Source organism: Marmota flaviventris, chromosome 9 (genome assembly GCF_047511675.1).
Source record: "Marmota flaviventris isolate mMarFla1 chromosome 9, mMarFla1.hap1, whole genome shotgun sequence".
NCBI lineage: Eukaryota > Metazoa > Chordata > Mammalia > Rodentia > Sciuridae > Marmota > Marmota flaviventris.
Genome location: NC_092506.1, coordinates 107,696,899 through 107,717,362, shown reverse-complemented (window position 1 = coordinate 107,717,362; position 20,464 = coordinate 107,696,899). Strand labels below are relative to the sequence as shown.

The 20,464-nt window shown below is 41.6% G+C and overlaps 1 protein-coding gene across 7 annotated transcripts; it reads left to right on the top strand.

Moving 5' to 3' along the window:
* Positions 1–243: 243 nt before the first annotated feature.
* Positions 244–19,614, top strand: Znf202 (zinc finger protein 202). 7 transcript variants are annotated; one of them, XM_071616795.1, is made up of 10 exons: positions 529–574; positions 1,592–1,709; positions 5,451–5,543; positions 9,606–9,653; positions 12,704–13,194; positions 13,863–14,073; positions 14,701–14,789; positions 15,707–15,836; positions 16,392–16,511; positions 17,059–19,614. In XM_071616795.1, exons 5-10 carry the CDS (start codon positions 12,793–12,795, stop codon positions 18,051–18,053), a joined length of 1,947 nt encoding a protein of 648 aa, XP_071472896.1. In that variant the 5' UTR covers positions 529–574; positions 1,592–1,709; positions 5,451–5,543; positions 9,606–9,653; positions 12,704–12,792; the 3' UTR covers positions 18,054–19,614. The 7 variants fall into 7 exon arrangements, with proteins under 7 accessions (XP_027786502.1, XP_071472900.1, XP_071472896.1 ...); XM_071616794.1 differs by lacking the exon at positions 529–574 and having other exon boundaries at positions 1,096–1,709; XM_071616798.1 differs by lacking the exons at positions 1,592–1,709; positions 5,451–5,543 and having other exon boundaries at positions 545–574.
* The last annotated feature ends 850 nt before the right edge of the window (positions 19,615–20,464 follow it).

Sequence of the window (20,464 nt, the reverse complement as noted above, 5' to 3'; positions counted from 1 at the left end):
ACAAAAAGAAGGCCCCGAGTGTTAATTTATTCGCTTCAGAGGGGCGGGGGCACGGAAGCCAAGATCCAGGAAAAACTTTTACCCATTTGTGTACTTAGGAGAGTACCCAGGTCCAATCCAGACCGGGCACATAGAGAGGACCAAACCTCCCACCGCCTAGAAAGGCTCCAGCGCGGCCAGGAGGCGGGGCGAAGAGCCTCTTCCGGTTCCGGGCGCAAAGGCCCCACGTGTTCCGACCCGCTAGGTTCCGCGCGGCTCGGATCCGGCGCCGCTGCTACGGCCGGGAGTGGGTGGAGGAGAAGCCGGGGCAGGGGAGGAGCCGCCGGAGCTGCCGGAGCCGTGAGTGCTGGGGGCTGGGCCCAGCCGCGCCGCGCCGCGTAGGGCAGAGCCGGGCAGGGCAGGGCCAGGCCGGGAAGAGGGGTGGGACCGAAGACCCCGCCCCCCAGAGCCTGGGGAAATCGCACGGTCCTGGGGACCAGGTGGCGGCGATGTCCAGGCAGGGTGGACGTGTTGTATCCTCAGTGTCTCCTTGAGGCCAAAGCCAGGACCTTCGGAGACGTGGATGGCGCTCCAGGTTTCTTTCTCTTTCCAGCCACCGCCCTCTGCCTCCTGGGGCCTTCAGAAATGCATTCGGTCCCTCCTCTTGCTTCCACGCCAACTGCCCTCCCTCCCCACCGGAACCAAGGGAGGAGTGGTCTGGGCCCCTAGATTTTCCGCTGCTTTTTCTTACTCCGCCTCTCAGATTGCTCAAGAATCCTCTTTCCGCAGGGCATCCTGCCCAAGAGAGCCCCATCTCCTTCCACCAACCCCTCCTCCAATACATGCAGATACACTCGCCCGTGATCTTATCACCTGTGATCATACTGCGCTTTAGAGCCCATCTGATCTGTGGTTTTTCAGCTGCCGCTGTCACAGACCCTGAGCTTCCCTTCAGGCTAGTGGCTGTTGTCTCCGCTTGTAGGTTCTGTCCTCCTGCCCTTAACAGCCAATTTGGGTATCTCTTCTCAACACCATTTACCTATTGAAGTAGTAATTTTAAACTTTAATTTGTATGCTGTTTTCTCAGAAAGGGATCATCCCCAATCCCTCTCTACCCAGCTCAGCATTGAATGTTCTTATCTCTTAGGCACTTTGATAACCCTGTCTTGGACTTTGTGCTGGCCTCCCCAAAAGGAAGCTCTTAGGCTTAGTCCTGCTTGAACCACCTTGGTCCAGGGTAGCAGTGCCACATCAAGGCTTTTGCTTAGAGGGTAGACTTAGAGCTGCTGGCTTTTCTCCAGAGCAGCTACATTCAAAAGCCACATGGAATGCTAGTGGAGTCTCTCTTCTTCCAACTTCTCTTGCAAGCTACTGCATTGTCCTTGATACAGAAAGCTCCTTTAGAAAGGTGGTGGGATAGGTATGGGAGGTTTGTTGGTAAGATAAGTGTGAGACAGCAAAGCATTTAGGGTTTGTGGCCATTTGTCTTGATTAGCTTTCTGCTATCACTGTCTACCATAAGTTAGTAAGCAGGACTGGAGGGAGAGTAGGAATATTTTCTCCTAGGACCAGACACCTAGGATGCATAATGTTTTCTCCCTTTCTCCTCCAGCTATCCCCATTTTGCACTCTGTATATATACTATCTTGCAGTAGACAGTTATTTCAAGGGTAAGGCAAGGTTTACTATGATGTGAGGGATTCTTACACATTACAAACTATACTGAAGAGGTAAGTTGTATGCTTATAATGGTTTTATCTTCCCAGTTAATTTGACATAGACATAAAACATGAAACACCTCTACACTTCCTGTTTTGGCTGTCTTCTTACCAACAAACCCTCCTTTAATTTGGCCAACACTGGAAAAGTTGGATTCATTCTGCATGTATCTCCAATTTACTTTTTTGGCGGGGAGAGGGATTGCCATGGATTGAACTCAGGGGCACTCAACCACTGAGCCACATCCCACATCTATTTTGTATTTTATTTAGATACAGGGTCTCACTGAGTTGCTTAGCACCTCGCTTTTGCTGAGGCTGGCTTTGAACTTATGATCCTCTTATCTCAGCCTCCTGAGCCACTGGGATTACAGGTGTGCACCACCATGCCTGGCTTGTGATTTATTTCTTTTGCCTCAAATTTATCTTATTAATTAAAAGCATCTGAAAGGCTTCTTAAAAACAGATTGCTGAGGCCCACCCACTGAGTTTCTGATAGTAGGTCTGTGCTGGGGTGTGAGATTTGCATTTCTAACAGGGTCTCAAGTAGTATGACATTGGTGTGGATTCATCACTTTGAGAACCACAACCTTTGACAAAACTTTGTGATATAAATGTTGCTGAGATTTGAGGTCCAGAAGACTTTTTTAGTACTTCTGTGCTGGAAGCTAATAGTAGTCTGGTATTTTGTGGGGAATTTCACCACTTGTATATGGGTTCTTTTTTTTTTTTTTTTTCTTTTTCTTTCAGTACTGGAGATTGAACCCAGGGGGTACCATAGCACCAGGCTACATCCTATCTTTTTGTTTTGAGACAGGATGTAGTTGCCCAGACTGGCCTCAGTGCAGTTGCTGTCACCTCCAGAGTCACTGGGATTACAGACCGTGCCACTGCACCAAGGGCCTGGACTCATTTGTAAAATGAAGTGTACTTAAAAAAAAAAAAAAAAAAAATGAATACTACATTATCTTTATGCCAAATTTAAGATGAAATATTGATTTTTTTCATAACTTTCATAGTTCTCTTGAAAGGAGATTCCTATTTTGATCATATATATATTAACACCCACATTCTAGGTTTTTGCTGTGAGTTTCAGTATTGCTAAAGTCCCTGCCATTTCTTAATTACCCCTAAATTCCTCAAGCTCAGAGCCTGTTCTTTTTTTACATGAAATAGTGTGGGACACACAGCCAACTGAGGCTCAGTAGATGTTTGTGAACTGAATGAACTCTATCCCCTACTCTCTTCCCTTTCACAAAGTTTGTCTCTACTAATATTTTACCACCAAGTAAAGCAGGATAGACTTGACTGATATGCCACCTGAAACTGGAATAAATGCTAATGTCAGATTCCCACAACTCTTCCTGTGAACTTTTTTTAACCAAGAAGCCCTGGCACCCAAATTTCTGAATTTTCATTGCTTCTATATCCAGGTTAGTGGAAAATAAATAGAAAAAGCTTACTTAAATTCAGCTTTTTCTGAATTTATTTATTGGGCTCCTTTTCTACAGAATATTGACACAATGGTAGGCACTAGGAGTACATCCTTGCTCTTAGAGTCAGGCTCACCGAGTAGAACACAGTAATCTGTGTCCACACTAAAAATGACTTCTGTCTCCTTGGGTCATGAATTAGTTGGCAGTAAAACCTGGTTCTTCCGATTTCTCCAGTTCATCAGGCACTGCTCCCATCCTATATGTCTCCTCTATGTATCAGAAAACCAGAAGGAAGTCACCTGGATGCAGCAGGGGGTGTCCTGGCCAGATGTGTTAATTGCAAAGGCAAAAATAGTAAATAACTTTTGAATTGACTTGTTCTCAGTTATCCATATCAACACCTCAGATCAGACTGTATTTGTGATATGTTATCCTATTATTCCCATTAAATGTTTCCTCTAAAAGTAGTTGACATTGACCATGTTTGTTGCAGAAATTGAATACATCTAGTTTAGCTCTGGCTGCCAAATAAGAGCTGCTGCCCTCATCGGGGTGGGTGTTAGGCTTGATGTCCCTTCTTTTTCCCTGAGGCTTCATGATTGACCTCAAGCTGGGGATGGTGGTGCACACTTGTAATCCTAGCTACTCCAGAGGCTGAAAAAGGAGGTTCAAAACCTCTTCAACTTAGTGAGACCCTGTCTCAAAGTAAGTCTTTGTTAAAAAAAATTGCTGGGGGTATAGCTAATTGGTAGAACATTTGACTAGTATGTATACGGCCCTGGGTTAAATCCCTAGTATCACCAAAAAAGAAAAAAGATTGACTGCTTTATTTAGGTTAGTAACTGATTCTGGGTTAACATCTCTTAAGGTTAAAAAGTCTAGCTTCACCAGACATGGTGGCACACGACTGTAATCTCAGCCATTTGAGAGGCTGAGGCAAGAGGATCACGAGTTCAAAGCCCACCTCAGCAATTTAGCAAGGCCCTAAGAAACTTAGTGAGAGCCTGTCTCAAAATATAAAGTAAAAAGCCCTGGGGATATGGCTCAGTGTTTAAGCATCCCTGGGTTCAATCTGTGTTTGGTTCTAGTACTTCTCAACTATTGAATAAACACATATATTATATGTGTTATATTATTATATAACTCAATGAACAAGCCACATGTCCTTGTTCCTCTCAAAGCCCCTTCTTAATAATCATCAAAAATCTGGACAGTTTCTCAAAGGCCAATCCAGTTCTCTGCCTTTAGGTAGAGAATCATCCGTATCTTCCAAATGAGTTGATGTGACTTGACTAGATCTTTACAAAGTAGAACAGGAGGTAAAATGCAAGTCCTCTACCTTAGCAGGCAGAACTGACTACTATCTTTGTTGTAGTGGGGGTGGATAACTGAGAATTGATAAAATTTTTATCAATTTTATCTTGAGTAGGGGTCTTTCTAAGTTGCCCAGACTGGTCTGGAACTTGAGATCCTCCTGCCTCCGCCTTCCAGGTACCTGGAATTATAGAATAGCACGCACCATGTACCTGGCAAAAACTGTCTTAATATTGCTTCATAGGCCTGAGTGTACAACCATAGAGAAACATTTTAATAGAAATACACTGAATTGTTAAAATTTTTATCTTACATTTTCTTGTTTACCTTTACCCTCAATGACATTTTATACCTACCTTAAAACTTTACTGCTGACCACAGATCTCCAGGATTTCGGGTTAGAAGACATTTGTATCTTCCCACACTGACCTTCCTGTACCACCCTCTTTTTTGTCCTGTCCTGTCTTCCCCTTCTCTACACCTTATTCTGTTTCTTAAAACCTATTGTAATAAGCTTTGAGCCATTCATCCCCTTGCTACTCAAATATTACTTTTATGAAGGAAAAAAATTCAGTGACAAATAAATGTGTATATATATATTTATATTGATTTATTATTTCGGTATGGAGAATTGAACCCAGGACACTTAGCACTGAGCTGTATCCCCAGCCCTTTTTATTTTTTATTTTGAGATAGTCTCCCAAGTTGCTGAGGCTCACCTCAAACTTGTGATGTTTCTTGCCTCAGCCTCCTGAGTTGCTGGGATTACAGGCATGCACCACCACACCTGACTGGCAAAAATATTTTAATGTGATAGGGTTTTGTGGGGCTGGGGATATAACTCAATGGCAGAGTGCTTACTAGCAATACAAGATCCTCAGTTCAAACTTTAGCACCACAATAATATTAGTAATTTTTCCACATGGTTTGATGGTTCAGCATGATACATTAGAAGGCCCAAAGTCAGGTAATCTGTTTCTTTTCATTCCTTTTGCCTTCCCAGTCAAGTTTTCATAGGACTTCTTGGGTATATTCATTGAATTTACCTCAGATTGCTTCCTGCCACTTATAGGAAGGAGAGGAGACTTTGATGTTGGTAAGTAGAAGTAGAAGAATTGCTGACACTGTTTTTCAGGAGGGGTACCTATTTTTAAGGTTCCATCACATCTGTTCAAAGGCTTTGATTTAATCTTAGATTATAGGACCTTCAAAGCAAGGACTGGTTTGTTTTTTCTTTGGTTTAATACTTTATTTATGCTATGGCAGTAAATCAAGATTTTCCCTGTGCATTCTAATTTTTTTAGTAATCAAGAAATAAAGGATTGTTCACTTGTTTATTGTTTAAATTTTACCTTCTTATGAAAAGGATTTAAAAGAACTTGAGGGAAAAAGAATAAAATATATGGAGCACCTTCCCTATGCCAGATTCTATGCTAAAGAATTTCTGTGGGTTACTTCATTTACTCTTTAAAATAACTGTGCAAAGTGTCACATGGCTAATAAAGCAAGGGTAGGAATTCAAACCTAGGACTCCAAAGTTCCTAACCATTACATGCAAAATCTGTATATAGGATAATTAAAATAAGAATAAAAGAATTTTTCCAATAGAGGGATCATATTTTATTCTGTTAATTTTATAGAACAATGACATTAGAGGAGAGCAGTTAACAGTTTTTGTTAGTGTTTTTCTATTCTGAAACAGTGAGGGGAGCTGTTGAAAGGTCTTAGCAAGCAATAATATTCAGATTTCCAGATTATGGGCCTACATTAGGGTTATCAGTATCTACTAAATATAATCATTCAAATCTAACCATCTCTTTTCTTCTGAAGATTAATTATTTGCCAATAAATATGCAGAGCACCATCTTTCCCATAGGTAGGAAAAAACTTTTGTCATTTAGTGTCCAGAAAAATCACTCCCTGCTAGTAGTATTGTATAGTAGAGAATTGAATATTCTTTCTTTGCCTGTGGTTTTCTGTGCCCATTTAGAGAATTGACTTAGAATATTCACTGGCATATGGCACCTTCAGATAAGGAGAGGGGCTGAGTAGAGAATAGAGAAAAAGTCTTGTCTTCCCCCAGGGTCTTCCCCAAATGTGTCTGGTGCATTCCAGGAACACACTAAAGAGACCAGGTCACGGGGCCTGCCCAGGATTTTAATGTCTGCAGACGTTGTTTTTAAAATCTTTGGGGACCAGATCTTTTACTTTTCCTGACCTGGCGTCACACTTTTTCTGTAATATTCTGAAGTCCAGTTTTTATCTTAACTGTGGAACCATTCCAAGGACAGACACTGAAGAAAGGCAGTAGAGTAAGAAGAGTAACAAATCTCAAGGCCAGGCTTTTATGCCTTGTACTTAAGAAATAAATGATCGTTCACTTGTTTATCATTTAAATTTTGCATTCTTATCAAAAGGATTTAAAAGAGCTTGAAGGAAAAAGAATAAAATATATTGAGCACCTACCCTATGCCAGATTCTATGCTGAAGAATTTCTGTGGGTTACTTGATGAATTGTAGAATAAAAACACAGCTGCTTCTGTGTTCTGACTCTGTTACTACTTGACATTTTCACAGTATATTGTAGTTCATAAAGCTCTCACAGATCTCAAATAATCCACTGAGTCAAGAGAGTGATTATCTACAGAGGAGTCTCTTGTGTATATTGTTAGCTTGCAAAACCCTTAAGAGTAGCCTCAGTAATTTGGGGATCCGGCTGGAAGGTACCTTCTTGGGTACCTATCCTGGTGCTCTGCACACCACCACCATGCCTCCTGTTCTTTCCCATCTCTTGTCCCACCCCAGGATTCCTCACACATTCCCACTGTTGCTGATCTGTTTTCCTTCATCTTTTTAGGCCACAAAAGTGAAAGCAAAGCAAGCAACAGAAACCTCAACTTGTGATTTCCAAAGGAAATTTTAAAACCTCTGCAGGTTTTATGTTGTTGTTTTTTGTTTTTGTTTTTTGTTGTGGTGGTTGTTGTTTTTTGTTGTTGTTGGTTTGTGTTTTTCCTAGAGAGCAAAGCTGTTTGAGGAGGAACCTTTCTATCAGGACATACATTGTAGCATCCTTAGTATGGAATTTCTTGTACTTAGTGCTACATAAGAACAATGACTGGCATTTTTATCATAATGGAGACTTTAATCTTAGTGGAGATCCTTTTGTTAAGCCAGAAGACCCTATGTATCAATTCTGTCTTCTCTCCCCATTGTGCAGAGAATGGAATGGTGTGGGGTGGGGTAGGGGTAGGGAGAGGTGTTGGAAAGCTTTGTCTGGATAAGTAATCAATATGTAGTTGCATTACTTAATGTCTGATTTTATACTTATTAAAGTTGATTCAAATCCTCAAAGGAAAATGATTTTTTTCACATGTCCAGTTTGTATAACTTATATTTGAATTATTCTCAGGGTGATCTGAAAATTCTTTATGATGAAATAGTTCCATCACTTGGGGAACCACTAAGAATGTTCTCTTATATTCACAATGCAAAACAATAAATCTCTCCTTATGTTAATTTGTCCAGAATAGTTTGCTGGACAAATCAACAAATAAGGATTAATATGATATGGTACCTGTCCTTCCAGAGACAAACTTAGAAAAAATAAGTGTTCTCTGCATTCATCAGGTACAAAGTAAGTACCACTTCTGAGTATCAGCAGAGCACAGCATATCCCTGTCCTCAGAGCTTACAGTCCAGTGAATCCAACAGTAATAGCTAGAGGAACAATTTCTCCCAACAGATGATGTGCTGTGGGGGGCGGCCACATATTCCTATGGCTGCATAATCTAAAGGACCAGAGAAGACATTCTGGGAGCTGTGAGATCTGAAGGATGAATAAAGTTAAGTTAGAGAAGGAAACACAAAGAGTATTTCAGACAATATGCAACATCAGAAAAGCCCAGTGAGGAACTAGAAAAGAGAGACATAGAACCATAATTTGAGCAATGACATTCAATGGGAGAGGCAGTCATGGGAGAAAAGAGGTAGTCAGAGACCAGGTCATGAAGAGGCTCTGAGTATCAAATTTTAAAGAGTTTAAAATGTCATCCTAAAGACAACATGAGTCCACTGGCAGATTTTGTGTGTGAGAAAGTTCACTCAGATCTTTGCATAATATTGCAAGTACAGGTAGTGTACCTATTATTAAAACTCCTGTGCCTATCAGTCCATGTCTCCTCTTTTCTCCATCTCGAAAACTAAAGAATAAATGTATATATTCCAGAAATAGAAGTAAAATCTAGAGGAGTAAAAGCTGACTCTATCGTGGCCCAAGTATATTTCAAACCAAGATAAGGTTTCTAGGGTTGGGGGTTCCATACTTGTGCTACAACAAAGATATGACTTGAAGTAATAGTGGAGCATGTGGAGATTATGAATTGAGCAGCCTGCCAACCTGGGACCTCAAAGAGTCACCCCTTCACTGAAAATCGGCCTACTATATAGAGAAAGTACAAGGGATGGGCTTTTCATAACCTTGGGTGGGTCAAAATTCACTTGAGGGCAGGGAGGACCAAAACATATCCTAAAAATGTGATTCAAAAACATGGAAACATCCAAAATCATTGAAATGTTAGCATTTAGGTAAAAGCAAATGAAGTTCCATTAAAAAGGCTTGCTTTTGCAACTTAAGGCCCAGGATTCCCAAAGAAATAGTCTTACAAAAGATGGGCATAAAATTTAAAAACTATAAACCACCATGATGTAGAGAGAGAGCCTAATTAGTTCAAGAAGATCTAGGAATTATGGAACTATCTAAAATAGACTAGAAATATGTTGTAAATGATGGAGGATAATAGAAAAGTGAAAGCATAAATGAAAAGGTTTGATGAAGAATAAAAATGAATAATATGGTCATTGGCCATAAACTAATTTGAAGTTCAACAGCAGGTGAGACAGCTATAAAAGCTCACTGGATAACTAAAAGGTCACTCAGGAGGTTGTCATACAACACAAAAAGATTGAGAAACAATGGATACCTCAGACTGCTTGTGGACTCTGGGCTGGAGGAGGACAGGACCAAGAACACCAGTCCTGAAATTTGTTCTAAATCATCCATTCAGAATATAAGTGCTTGTTATATGCCAGGGCTGATTCGGGGGTGAGGACATGATAATTTTTTTAAAAGGTCCTGGTAATGCATTCTTGTGTATTGTAGTGGCTCCACCAGAGAAATGGCAATGGAGATGAAGACATAGATGAATATGTAAGACATTTTTTTAGAAGTTAGAATTAATAGTACTAGTAAGAAAAAGAAAGAAAAGAAAAAATGTAGACGTACATGAAAGAAAATTATTTTTTTCTATTAAAGAAGGGAGGGAAAAAAACCTCAGGGTAGAGGTTCCTTGTTTTAAATACATTCATTGTGTATTTTTATTGATATTAGTGACTTGAAGGAGTTTCACAAGAAAAATGAACAATGTCTATGTAATATGACATACCCTGTGGTAAAAATGTGCTCAGGTTACTCTGGAAGCACTTAGGTAATATCTAACCAAGGGTAGGTGAAGTGGGATCAAAGAAAATAGCTCAAGAAGATACAAAGTCTGAGTTACATCTTGAAATATAAGTGAAATTTAACCAAAGGTACAGTCAGAAGGAGGAGTATGTCCAAAAGCTAGAGTGGGACACTTGTGTATTTTGCATGCACACTGGGTACATGTGCACACACATGTAAGGATTGGCAAAGAGAGCAGATGGAACAAGATGAAAGTCAACCTGAAACATAATACATAGAAGTTTGTTCACTTCCAAGACAGGAAAGAAGGATCTTACGTAGGGGAGAGACATGACCAGATTTACCATGAAAATTTATTTTGGTGATACAATGGATGGTAACTTAAAGGTCACAACTCTAGAGACAGGTGGCTCATATATGGAGACAGTTGCAGTAATCCAAATGAGAATTGATGAGAACCTAAACTAAATCATAGGAATGAAGAGAGAACCTATTAAGAATGCAACACACCTTGCAGTATTGAGGGAATGGAGAGCACTCCATGCAGAAGGAACGGCCTTCAAAAGACAGGGAGGCCTGAGAAGACAGGCTATTGGTGGAGATCAGCAGTGCATCCATTAACAGCTGAGCGGTACAGAAAATAGGGTAGGAGATGCAGCTTGAAAAATAAATTGGGGCCTAGCACAGTGGTGCATGCCTGTAACCCCAGGACTTGGAAGACTGAGGCAGGAGAATTGCAAGTTCAAGCCCACTCTCAGCAACTTAGCAAGAGCCTGTCTCCGAATGAAAAACAAAAAGGACTGGGATGTAGCTCAGTGGTAGAGTGCCCCTATGTTCAATCCCCAGTATGGCAAAAAGAAAACAGATTGGAACTGAATGTGAAATGCTTTGCTTGCCATTACCAGGATTTGGAATTGATTTTACTAACATTAAAATGATACTGGTTTTAGTTGGGCACAGTGGCACACGCCTGTAGTCTTACCTGCTAGGGAGGCTGAGACCGGAGAATCTCGAGTTCAAAGCCAACCTGGGCAACTTAGCAAGGCCCTAAGCAACTCATTTAGACCCTGTCTCTAAATAAAATACAAAATAGGGCTGGGGATGTGGCTCAGTGGTTGAGTGGTCCTGAGTTCAATCTTCAGGACCAAAAAAAAAAAAGAAGGTACTGTTTTTAAATACTGAGATATGTACTTGGAACTATAATTTAGAAAAATAGTAGTTAACCCTGCGGTGCCATCACTCTTCTAAACACTTAGATTTAATCCTCATAGGAACACTATTATATTGCTGTCATTATTATCTCCATTCTATATATAAGGAAATCAAAATCAATATAAGAATAAATCTACCCATAGTCTCACTGTGGTCTCATATCTAGTAAACATTAAGAGCCTTGATTCAAACCTAAGCAGTCTGACTTAGGATTCTCACACTTAATCTTACACACCTTCCTCACTGTTTGCAGCCAGAGTTCACATTAGAACAGCAAGTAGCATTTCTAAAGATACAGTTGTCTAGACTACCTGAATCACAATGTCCAAAAGAATGATGCATGCGGAGAGTTCTATTGTACTTTATTCCCAGTTGACTACTACAAGGATCCCAGTTAGGAAGCTATAGTAGGAGTCCAGGTGAGAAATGATGAGGGGCTCCAATTAAAACAGCCAGCAGGAAGGAAGAGGAGGAAGAATTTATAGTCTTAAGAGGTAGAATGGGCTTAATGAACTGTAAGCAATGGGAAATAATTCAAAGTTAAATCCAAGAATTATAGAATTGAGTGTCCCCTTAACAAGTGATGATATCAACCAAGTCAAAAAGAAGGTTGTTTTTTAGAATAAGTAATAAATCTGGTGTTGAACACTTGAGTTTGGAAGTCTGTGGGTCATCCAATTAAACATTGTCTTTTAGAGTGCCTGTGTGCCAACCACTATTACTTTCCTCAGTATTGTCCATATAATCTCTTCCTTGGATCTCTGAGGATTCCCATGTCACAGAAATTAATATTGTGTGTAAGCCCAGAATGCACCTCCATAAAGCCTTCACCATCTCTGTCAGTCCTGTTGACATGTCTTTTTCTCACAATACACATGCTAACACATGTAAATATCTGTGTGCATATAAAATGCTATGAATATACTGTGGTCAGTACCGAATTTGTTTGGGGTTTGTGTGTGTGTGTGTGTGTGTGTGTGTGTGTGGTACTGGAGATTAAACCCCAAGTGTTCTGCCAGTGAGCTACATCTTCAGCTCTTTTATTTTTTATTTTGAGACAGGATCTTTTTAAGGCTGGCCTTGAACTTGAAATCCTCCTGCCTCATCCTTCTGAGTTGCTGGGATTTCAGGCATGCACCACCACACCCAGAAGTACCACTTGATTAACAGGTTATGAGATCCCTTTCTCCAGCCATTTTAGTACTACAGGGAGTTAGTACTACATGGCTATAGTCTGTGCAAGAGATGATGAGGGCCATATTTAAAGCAGCCGCAGGAAGGAAGTAGAGGAAACAGATTTAGAAATTAAGAGGTAGAATTGGTAGTAGTCATGACAAAAATGTAATGTTTCCCTATAGAGAAGGAACCTCACCTAGGAAATAGGGTGGAGGGCCATGCCTTCAGTCATAGATTTTTCTATCCCAACTAGATCTCAATGCAACATATGATGGTGGAGGTGGAGGTTGGAGAAAGGGGGATTTATTATTTGAAGAAGTATTACAATTAAAGAAGGATTACAATTAAAGTTAGAACTGTTATCCTAGTGCATAATCTCAGTTAAGCTGTTCTTTATGTCTCTACTCCAGGTCCCTTGGGAGAAACTTGAAGTGTCCAGGCGGAGACGGGGATTTTTCCTGTGAGCTCTAAATGGTGTGAGATCATCCCAGAGCCAGAAATGGCTACAGTCTTGGAACTAGAGGACCAGGATCTTTGGGAAGAAGAGGGAATTCTGATGGTCAAACTGGAGGATGATTCAATCTGCAGGCCAGAGTCTATCTTACAGAGGGATGACCCTGTGCTGGAAACCTCTCACCAGAACTTCCGATGTTTTCGCTACCAAGAAGCTGCAAGCCCTCGAGAAGCTCTCATCAGACTCCGAGAACTTTGTCATCAGTGGCTGAGGCCAGAAAGGAGGACAAAGGAGCAGATCCTAGAGCTGCTTGTGCTAGAGCAATTCCTCACCGTCCTGCCTGGGGAACTACAGAGCTGGGTGCGGGGCCAGCGGCCAGAAAGTGGCGAGGAGGCAGTGACGCTGGTGGAGGGTTTGCAGAAACAACCCAGGAGACCAAGGCGGTGGGTGAGGAGGGGGAGTCCTGATCTGTGTGATGTGGAGGGGGATTGTCTACTGGAAGGCTGGATTTGCGGGGAGGGCTCACAGGGCCCCCATAAGTTATCCTTTAAATTTAATCAGTTCTGCTTTTGGGTTGCTCATGGATCCATGAGCCCCACGGGGCAGGGGTATGTGTGTGTATGAGTGTGACCTTCTGAGTTTTGAAACATCTGCCTAGGGATTATCTGAGGAGTCATAGTTTTAGTTTTCTTTCTTTGGATGTTAATCGTGGGGTTCCTGGGGAGGAGGATTTTTTTTTTTTTTTTTTTTACTTCCTCAAAGGTTCTCAACCCTCAGTCTCAGACCCCATTTCCAGGATGGTAAGCTGGGGAGGCAGACAGCAAGGACAGCTGCATTTGGGATAGGTGAAGGTAGGCAGGATGGGAACATCAGAGCCCTGGGTATTGGGAGCAAGGGTTGAGGGAAGTGAGAAAGTGGTGCAGTACCTGAGTGTCCCCCACCTTGTCCTGGTGAGGTAACCTTCAGCTCTTCTCAAATCCTAGTGGAATTGGAGTTTTGCCTCCTCTTCTGGGCCCCTCTGAGAGTTTTTCTCCAGGCAGCTTCTAATAAGCCCTGGTGACAACCAGGAATTTCCCCTTGACTCCATGGTGACTGGAGGTTGGAATTATTCCCAGGTGACTGTCCATGTTCATGGCCAGGAAGTCCTGTCAGAGGAGACAGTGCACTTAGGGACAGACCCTGAGTCATCTTGTGAGCTGCAGGATGCGGCACAGACCTCAAGCCCTGAGCAATTCCATGAGGAAGCCACCCGGAACCCAGATCTGGGGATGCCAGAAGAGCGGAGCCTGCGCCATGAAGAGGAGTTCCAGCCCCTGCAGGAGAGCGGTGGGAAACCTGGCAGGAAGGGAGGATTGTGACAGAATGCAGGGAGGGGGGATTTCTTCTGCATCAGGGAGGCTGGGTAGATTGTAATGGGAAAAAAACACAAAATCCTGGATGTTGAGAGGAGATGGAACCAGCTAAAATTCCCCCAAAATGGGGCCAGGTTTAAATAGCAATATTCTTGTTTGCCTTCTTGGCATTCTGATTTTTGTTGTTGTTGTTTTTGTTTTTGTTTTTGTTTTGCAATAGTGGGAATTGAACCCAAGGGTGCTTTACCACTGAGCTACATTCCCAGCCCTTTTTAATTTTTATTGTGAGACAGGGTCTCATTAAATTGTTTAGGGCCTCACTAAGTTTCTTAGAGCCTCACTAAATTGCTAAGGCTGACCTCAAACTTGCAAATCTCCTGCCTCAGCCTCCTGAGTCCCTGGTATTGTAGGCCTGTGTCACCACACCCCCTTAATTGTCTTAAAGGTAGTGTTGGAATGCCTTTTCTCCTCTCAGGCCAGTTTCTTGATAACTAGGAAGTTAAAGCTACCTGACAACCAAAGATGATGGGATATGTCCAGCTCTTTGCCAGTTTGGGGGGTACCCTACATGTTGCTTATCTCTGCCTTGTTTTCCTCATAGAGGTTCCAGTGTACCAGGACTCAGACCTTCCTGCAGAGAGGAATTCTGGAGACCCAGAGATGGTTGCCCTTCTTACTGCTCTGTCACAGGTGTGCCCTACTTCCTCTGCACAACAGAGAACTTGTTTCAATACCTGTTGGATGTTAGTCATATGCTAGACCAATCAGGTAGGATGCAAACCTACAGTCTCCCTTGGCAGTTTAAGTTCTCAATTCTGCAGGTATATGGAAGGAGGAAGAAAATAGATTCTAATAGTCTCCATTGTATCTGCAGGCTGCTTTATTTGCCATTGACTAGAAGGGTTTAAAAAAAGGGGGGTGCTATTTTGGGATTATCTTGTGACACTCCTACATAGTATTGTTTGTTTTCCTGTTTAGTTTTGAAGTTGTTAAATTAAAGGGTTTTAGTTTTTGTTTTTAGGAGTAACTTTGCTAGTCTTCTGTAAGAATGTCTCTACTGCTGTGCTTCTCATGTTAGGAACCTGAAACCATGTGACTAAAGAAAAAAAGAGTAGAATTCATCCATGGTTTTGGATTGTAATCTAGCTGAGGAAAAATGTCTTATTTATGCTGCAGACTGTGAACCTGATAAGAGATTAGATAGGGTAGGTTAAGGAAAGCTTCCTAGAGAAGGTAAATTTTTATAGAAATGAAGGTAGCATTTAAACATCAAATAGGGAATTGAATGATGACTTTTAAGAGCTTGGGTTTTAAACAATATCCTTCAGCAGAAGAAAATAAGCCAGTCCTGAAGGAATGCAGTGGGGTTTGAGGGGCAGGAGTAGGGTCAGTGGTTCCCAAAACTAAAAAGTTGGGAAATGGCACCAATAGGGGACACAGCTTCCTGAGAAGAAGCCTTATGACCCATTAGAATTTCTTTCATCTCCTAGATGGATCCTGCCTATGCATACAATTTTCATCCCAGAACAAAATACCGTAGTATCCTTATCCTCATTTTATGGAAAGAGGTATGTGAGAATTCTGATTGGATTCTCATGTTGTTTCAGGGCCTGGTAACCTTCAAGGATGTGGCTATATGCTTCTCCCAGGACCAGTGGAGTGATCTGGATCCAACACAGAAAGAATTCTATGGAGAATATGTCCTGGAAGAAGACTGTGGAATTGTGGTCTCTCTGTGTAAGGAATTTCATGTTTTTCTGGAGCATTCTAAGTACAGAGATCTTTTTCCTGTTGGAAATTTGGGGGATCCTAGGCCTTAGATTATATGCACTGAACTTCTTATGCTTACCCCACCAATGAAATAAATGGATTACTTAGTGGAAGAAGATGATATTCTTCCAAGTTAAAGGGAAAAGAGAAAATGTTTTAAAAAAAAAATGGCTGGAAACCTCTAACAATAAAATAAAGCTATAGTGTTATAGCTTTAGTATAGAAATATTTGTGGTAAGCATATGAGTTTAGAAACAAGCAAAAGAGATGGAGATGATGTGCTTTCCTGAGTATGGGAAAAGGGTATAAATTTTACATCAGTGTAATTATTGAGTTGCAGGCAGAAGGCCCAAGAAAGGCAAGAGATAGGCAATTCTTGGTTAGAGGTACTCCAAAAAGACCAAAGATTTGACCAACTGAGCTGTGTATTCACTATACAACCTACCAACCAGAAAAGATCTGCTCTTAACACAAGGAAGTGTTGAACCAGTCGTGATGTCCTGTTCTCCCTTTCTTGAGCAGCATTTCCAATCCCCAGACTAGATGATATCTCCCAGGTTAGAGAAGAAGAGCCTCAGGTCCCAGATATCCATGAGCCTCAAGAGCCTGAAGAGCCAGAAATCCTGAGTTTTACCTACACAGGTGAGGAATGACAGAAGGGGTCTTACCACCCTGAGTGGGCAGTTCCTCTAGTCAGTGCTTCTCTCTCCTCTAGGGCCCTGTCATTGGTTCTTTTGACATGTCAGTCATTACTGCCATCTCCCTCTGAAAGCCAGACTCTTCTGTCATTTTCCTCTTCTTCGCCCCTCTCATCATTTGTTTGAGGGATAGATGTTACAAAATGGTGAAAGAAAAATAAAACAACTAAACTCCTAGAATTGCAGCTATACCATTTACTGTACAATTCACTTAAACCCTTAATTCCAATCTCCACATTTATAAAATGAGGATAATAATACTTGGCTATGCTAAGGCTTCTTGATGTTATAACATATAAGAAAGTGCCTGGCCATGACAGGCATTCACTGGAGTGATTATTTCCTTCTTTCCCAACCTCTACACATATGAAACACATGTTTCTCTCAATATGGTCTTGCCCTCCCAAAGCCCTTTTTAAAAATACCCCTCATTGTGTAGAAAGCATTGTTAGAGTTATAATGTCTCCTTTTTCTTCTCGTCCCTTCTACAGGAGATAGGAGTGAAGATGAGGAAGAGGGTATTGAGCAAGAAGATCGGAGTTTAGAGGATATGCACAGGTCTGTTTTGGGAGATCCAGAAATTCATCAGACACCAGATTGGGAAATAGTCTTTGAAGATTATCCAGGTAGACTTAATGAAAGAAGATTTGGTACAAATATTTCTCAAGCTAATAGTTTTGTGAATCCTCGGGAAACCGTTCCTGTCCACTCCCTGTTAGGGAGGCACCATCACTGTTCTGTATGTGGGAAAAACTTCACATGTAACTCCCACCTTATTAGGCACCTGAGAACTCACACAGGAGAGAAACCATATAAATGTATGGAATGTGGAAAAAGTTACACACGGAGCTCACATCTTGCCAGGCACCAAAAGGTTCACAAGATGAACACTTCTTACAAATATCCCCTAAACCGAAAAAATGTAGATGGGACTGCATCTCTGATCCAGGCTGAGAGAACTCCACCCGTGGAGAAACCCTACAGATGTGATGACTGTGGAAAGCATTTCCGCTGGACTTCAGACCTTGTCAGGCATCAGAGGACACATACAGGAGAAAAGCCATTCTTCTGTACTATTTGTGGCAAAAGCTTTAGCCAGAAATCTGTGCTAACAACACACCAAAGAATCCACCTAGGGGGCAAACCCTACTTGTGTGGGGAGTGTGGAGAGGACTTCGGTGACCACAGGCGGTATCTAGCACACCGGAAGACACATGCAGCTGAGGAGCTCTACCACTGCAGTGAGTGTGGGCGCTGCTTCAACCATAGTGCAGCATTTGCCAAGCACCTGAGGGGACATGCCTCAGTGAGGCCCTGTCGGTGCAACGAATGTGGGAAAAGCTTCAGTCGGAGGGACCACCTCGTCAGGCATCAGCGAACACACACAGGAGAGAAACCATTTACCTGCCCTACCTGTGGGAAAAGCTTCAGCAGAGGATATCACTTAATCAGGCATCAGAGGACCCACTCAGAAAAGACCTCCTAGCTTGGTGCCCATGTGAGATCTGTACTTAGTCCTCACCCAGGATGAGATGGGAGAAGGGACCTTTTCTAAACTCTTCCTAACCCACCCAGACCATAAATAGCCTCCTCCCACCACCAAATAAAAGTTCCAGGAAGAACCACTTAATCTTCTGTATCTTGAGGAGATATTTTATCCAAAGTACAGCCTGAATTGAGGCTTTTCCACTGGAAGGCTCCTCCTGCCTCTATCTCAAGGGTATGAAGTAGGAGAGTTAGAAGATTTAAGAGGTTATTACATTTTCTGGAAAACAGACTGTTACATATCCTCGAGACTACTTACCAGCCTCAAGTTTAAAATAGCCAAGGACAACCCCTTCAGTTTGGTAAGGGACCAGCCTAAAGGGTACTGTCCTTACTGGGCTCAAATCTTAAAGCACACAGCACTGAACTCAAGACCAATTTTTGTCCTGGTAGCTTTGCCACACACAGGATAACTACAGATCCTTCACTGTCTGACTCACTTCTTCACCATTTGGATCTTGGCAAGCTGCTCCTTTCCCCATTGTCAAAATGATACTGGTGCCAGAAATTAGAAAGGAAGGTCTCATCAGAAGTCTCTTCCTTGTCTTTTTTGTTGTTACTGTTATTTGTTTTGTTTTTGTTCCCTGTCTAAATGCTCATGCCTCTGGCCTTCCTACTCTTCAACCAGTCTAATCTCTTGGTTGTATGCCTGGCACTTCTGCAAGTGAGATGTAGCACTGTAGTGCTGAGGGATTCAGTAAAGCATAATTAAATCTTAATGAAATCATTTACGTTCCCACATATGTAGAAGCTCACCCTTTCCCTCTCTCCTTTGCTTGGGTTGTGAGGGGTTTTGAACTGTATCCATCTACAAAGGCACTTATAACAATAACAGAACCATGATTGACTGGGTCACTTCATTTACATGAAGAAAATTGGAGAGGATCTAAGATTAAACTATGGAAAAATAGGGAAAAAAATGTTGCTGCAGGCCAAGACCATCAGTAATATTTTCCTGACACACAGTCCCAATCATCCCTGCCTCAGTTCCTAATGTCAGGGGAAATTATGAAACCCAGCACCCGGGACCCTGAGGAGTTAACTAGGAGTAAATGGCTTTCATGTTTCTGTGTTTGCTTTTCCTTATGTGATTTTATTTTCATGTAATTAAGAACTAAATAGTAATATCTCCTGGTGGTCCAAGGGTCTCTATCTATTCAAAACTCCATGGAGATGAGCCGAATAATTATGAACCTCACCTGCTCGGATCCTGGGAGTGTCAAAGACTGGAGAGACATCCTCTATAAATGGTGCGCAGGGTATGAGATTAAAGCATGGAGGGGAGACAGTCTTCTGTGCCTGATTTCTTCTGCTTCTATCACAATCCATTGTATGCTGGTATAGACCAGAGGAATACAGTGGGTTGAATGGACCTTCCCTTAACAGCCCAACAAAGAAATTTTTTAGCCATTAATAATATTGGACTGGTTTGGTTTTAATACCAGTTCTAGAATTGTCCTAGAAATATGCACAAATGAAATAAAATAACACTGGCAGTCAAATTTCCTGGTTTCTGGCACCTTCTCTTTTGCCTACTCCCTTTCCAGAGCTTTGGGGTCCTGAGGCTTCTGGAGGTCATTCCTACTTATAAATAGATCTGGGAGTACAACATAGTTTTCCATGTTGATAGTGAAGGCTTTGAATAGTTAGCAGAGCTACAGGTGGAACATAAACAAAAGATTAAGATGGAGCATAAACAGGATAAGATTAGAGTCTGAAGTTTGCAGAAGAGAATCTAATATGCAGGCATTTCTCATCCACTCATCTAAGGTCTGAGCACAGTTTGTCTTGGGAGAAGTGTCAGCCTCAGAAGGTAATTTCTCCTACCACTTATGTAAGTTGATGAGATATTGAAGGCGACAGAAAAAAATTTGACTTCTGTTTTATCTGTGCAATTAAATAAATGAAAGTCAAGAGACTTTACAAGAGTATGCATAAGGAAAAATTTGAGAAATTGGTCCAATTTGTTGGAACATGAATACTTCTATTACTGAACCTCTGATCCCTTTTGTAAATTACTGTATTTTCTGTGGTTCCTGGAAGAGTGTGCTGTGTCCCAAATTGGAACACAAAACACCAGTTTGCAGCAGCAGGGTCAGTGAAGGAACCTAGAAGGAAGGAAAAGCAGTCAGCTGACCATGGGGAGGTGAGGCCAGAACCCCCTAGAACTTGGTTAATGGTGGAATCCTAATATCTTTGAATACCACACCCAATAAGCCTTTTTAAGGCAGTGGTTATATTATTTGGAAGAAACTATAAAGTATCCCAATAAATTAGTCAACAGAATATCTGGGTCAATCGGAATGGAGGAAATGATGCACTAATAAAGGTACAAAATTAAGAGTTCTAAGG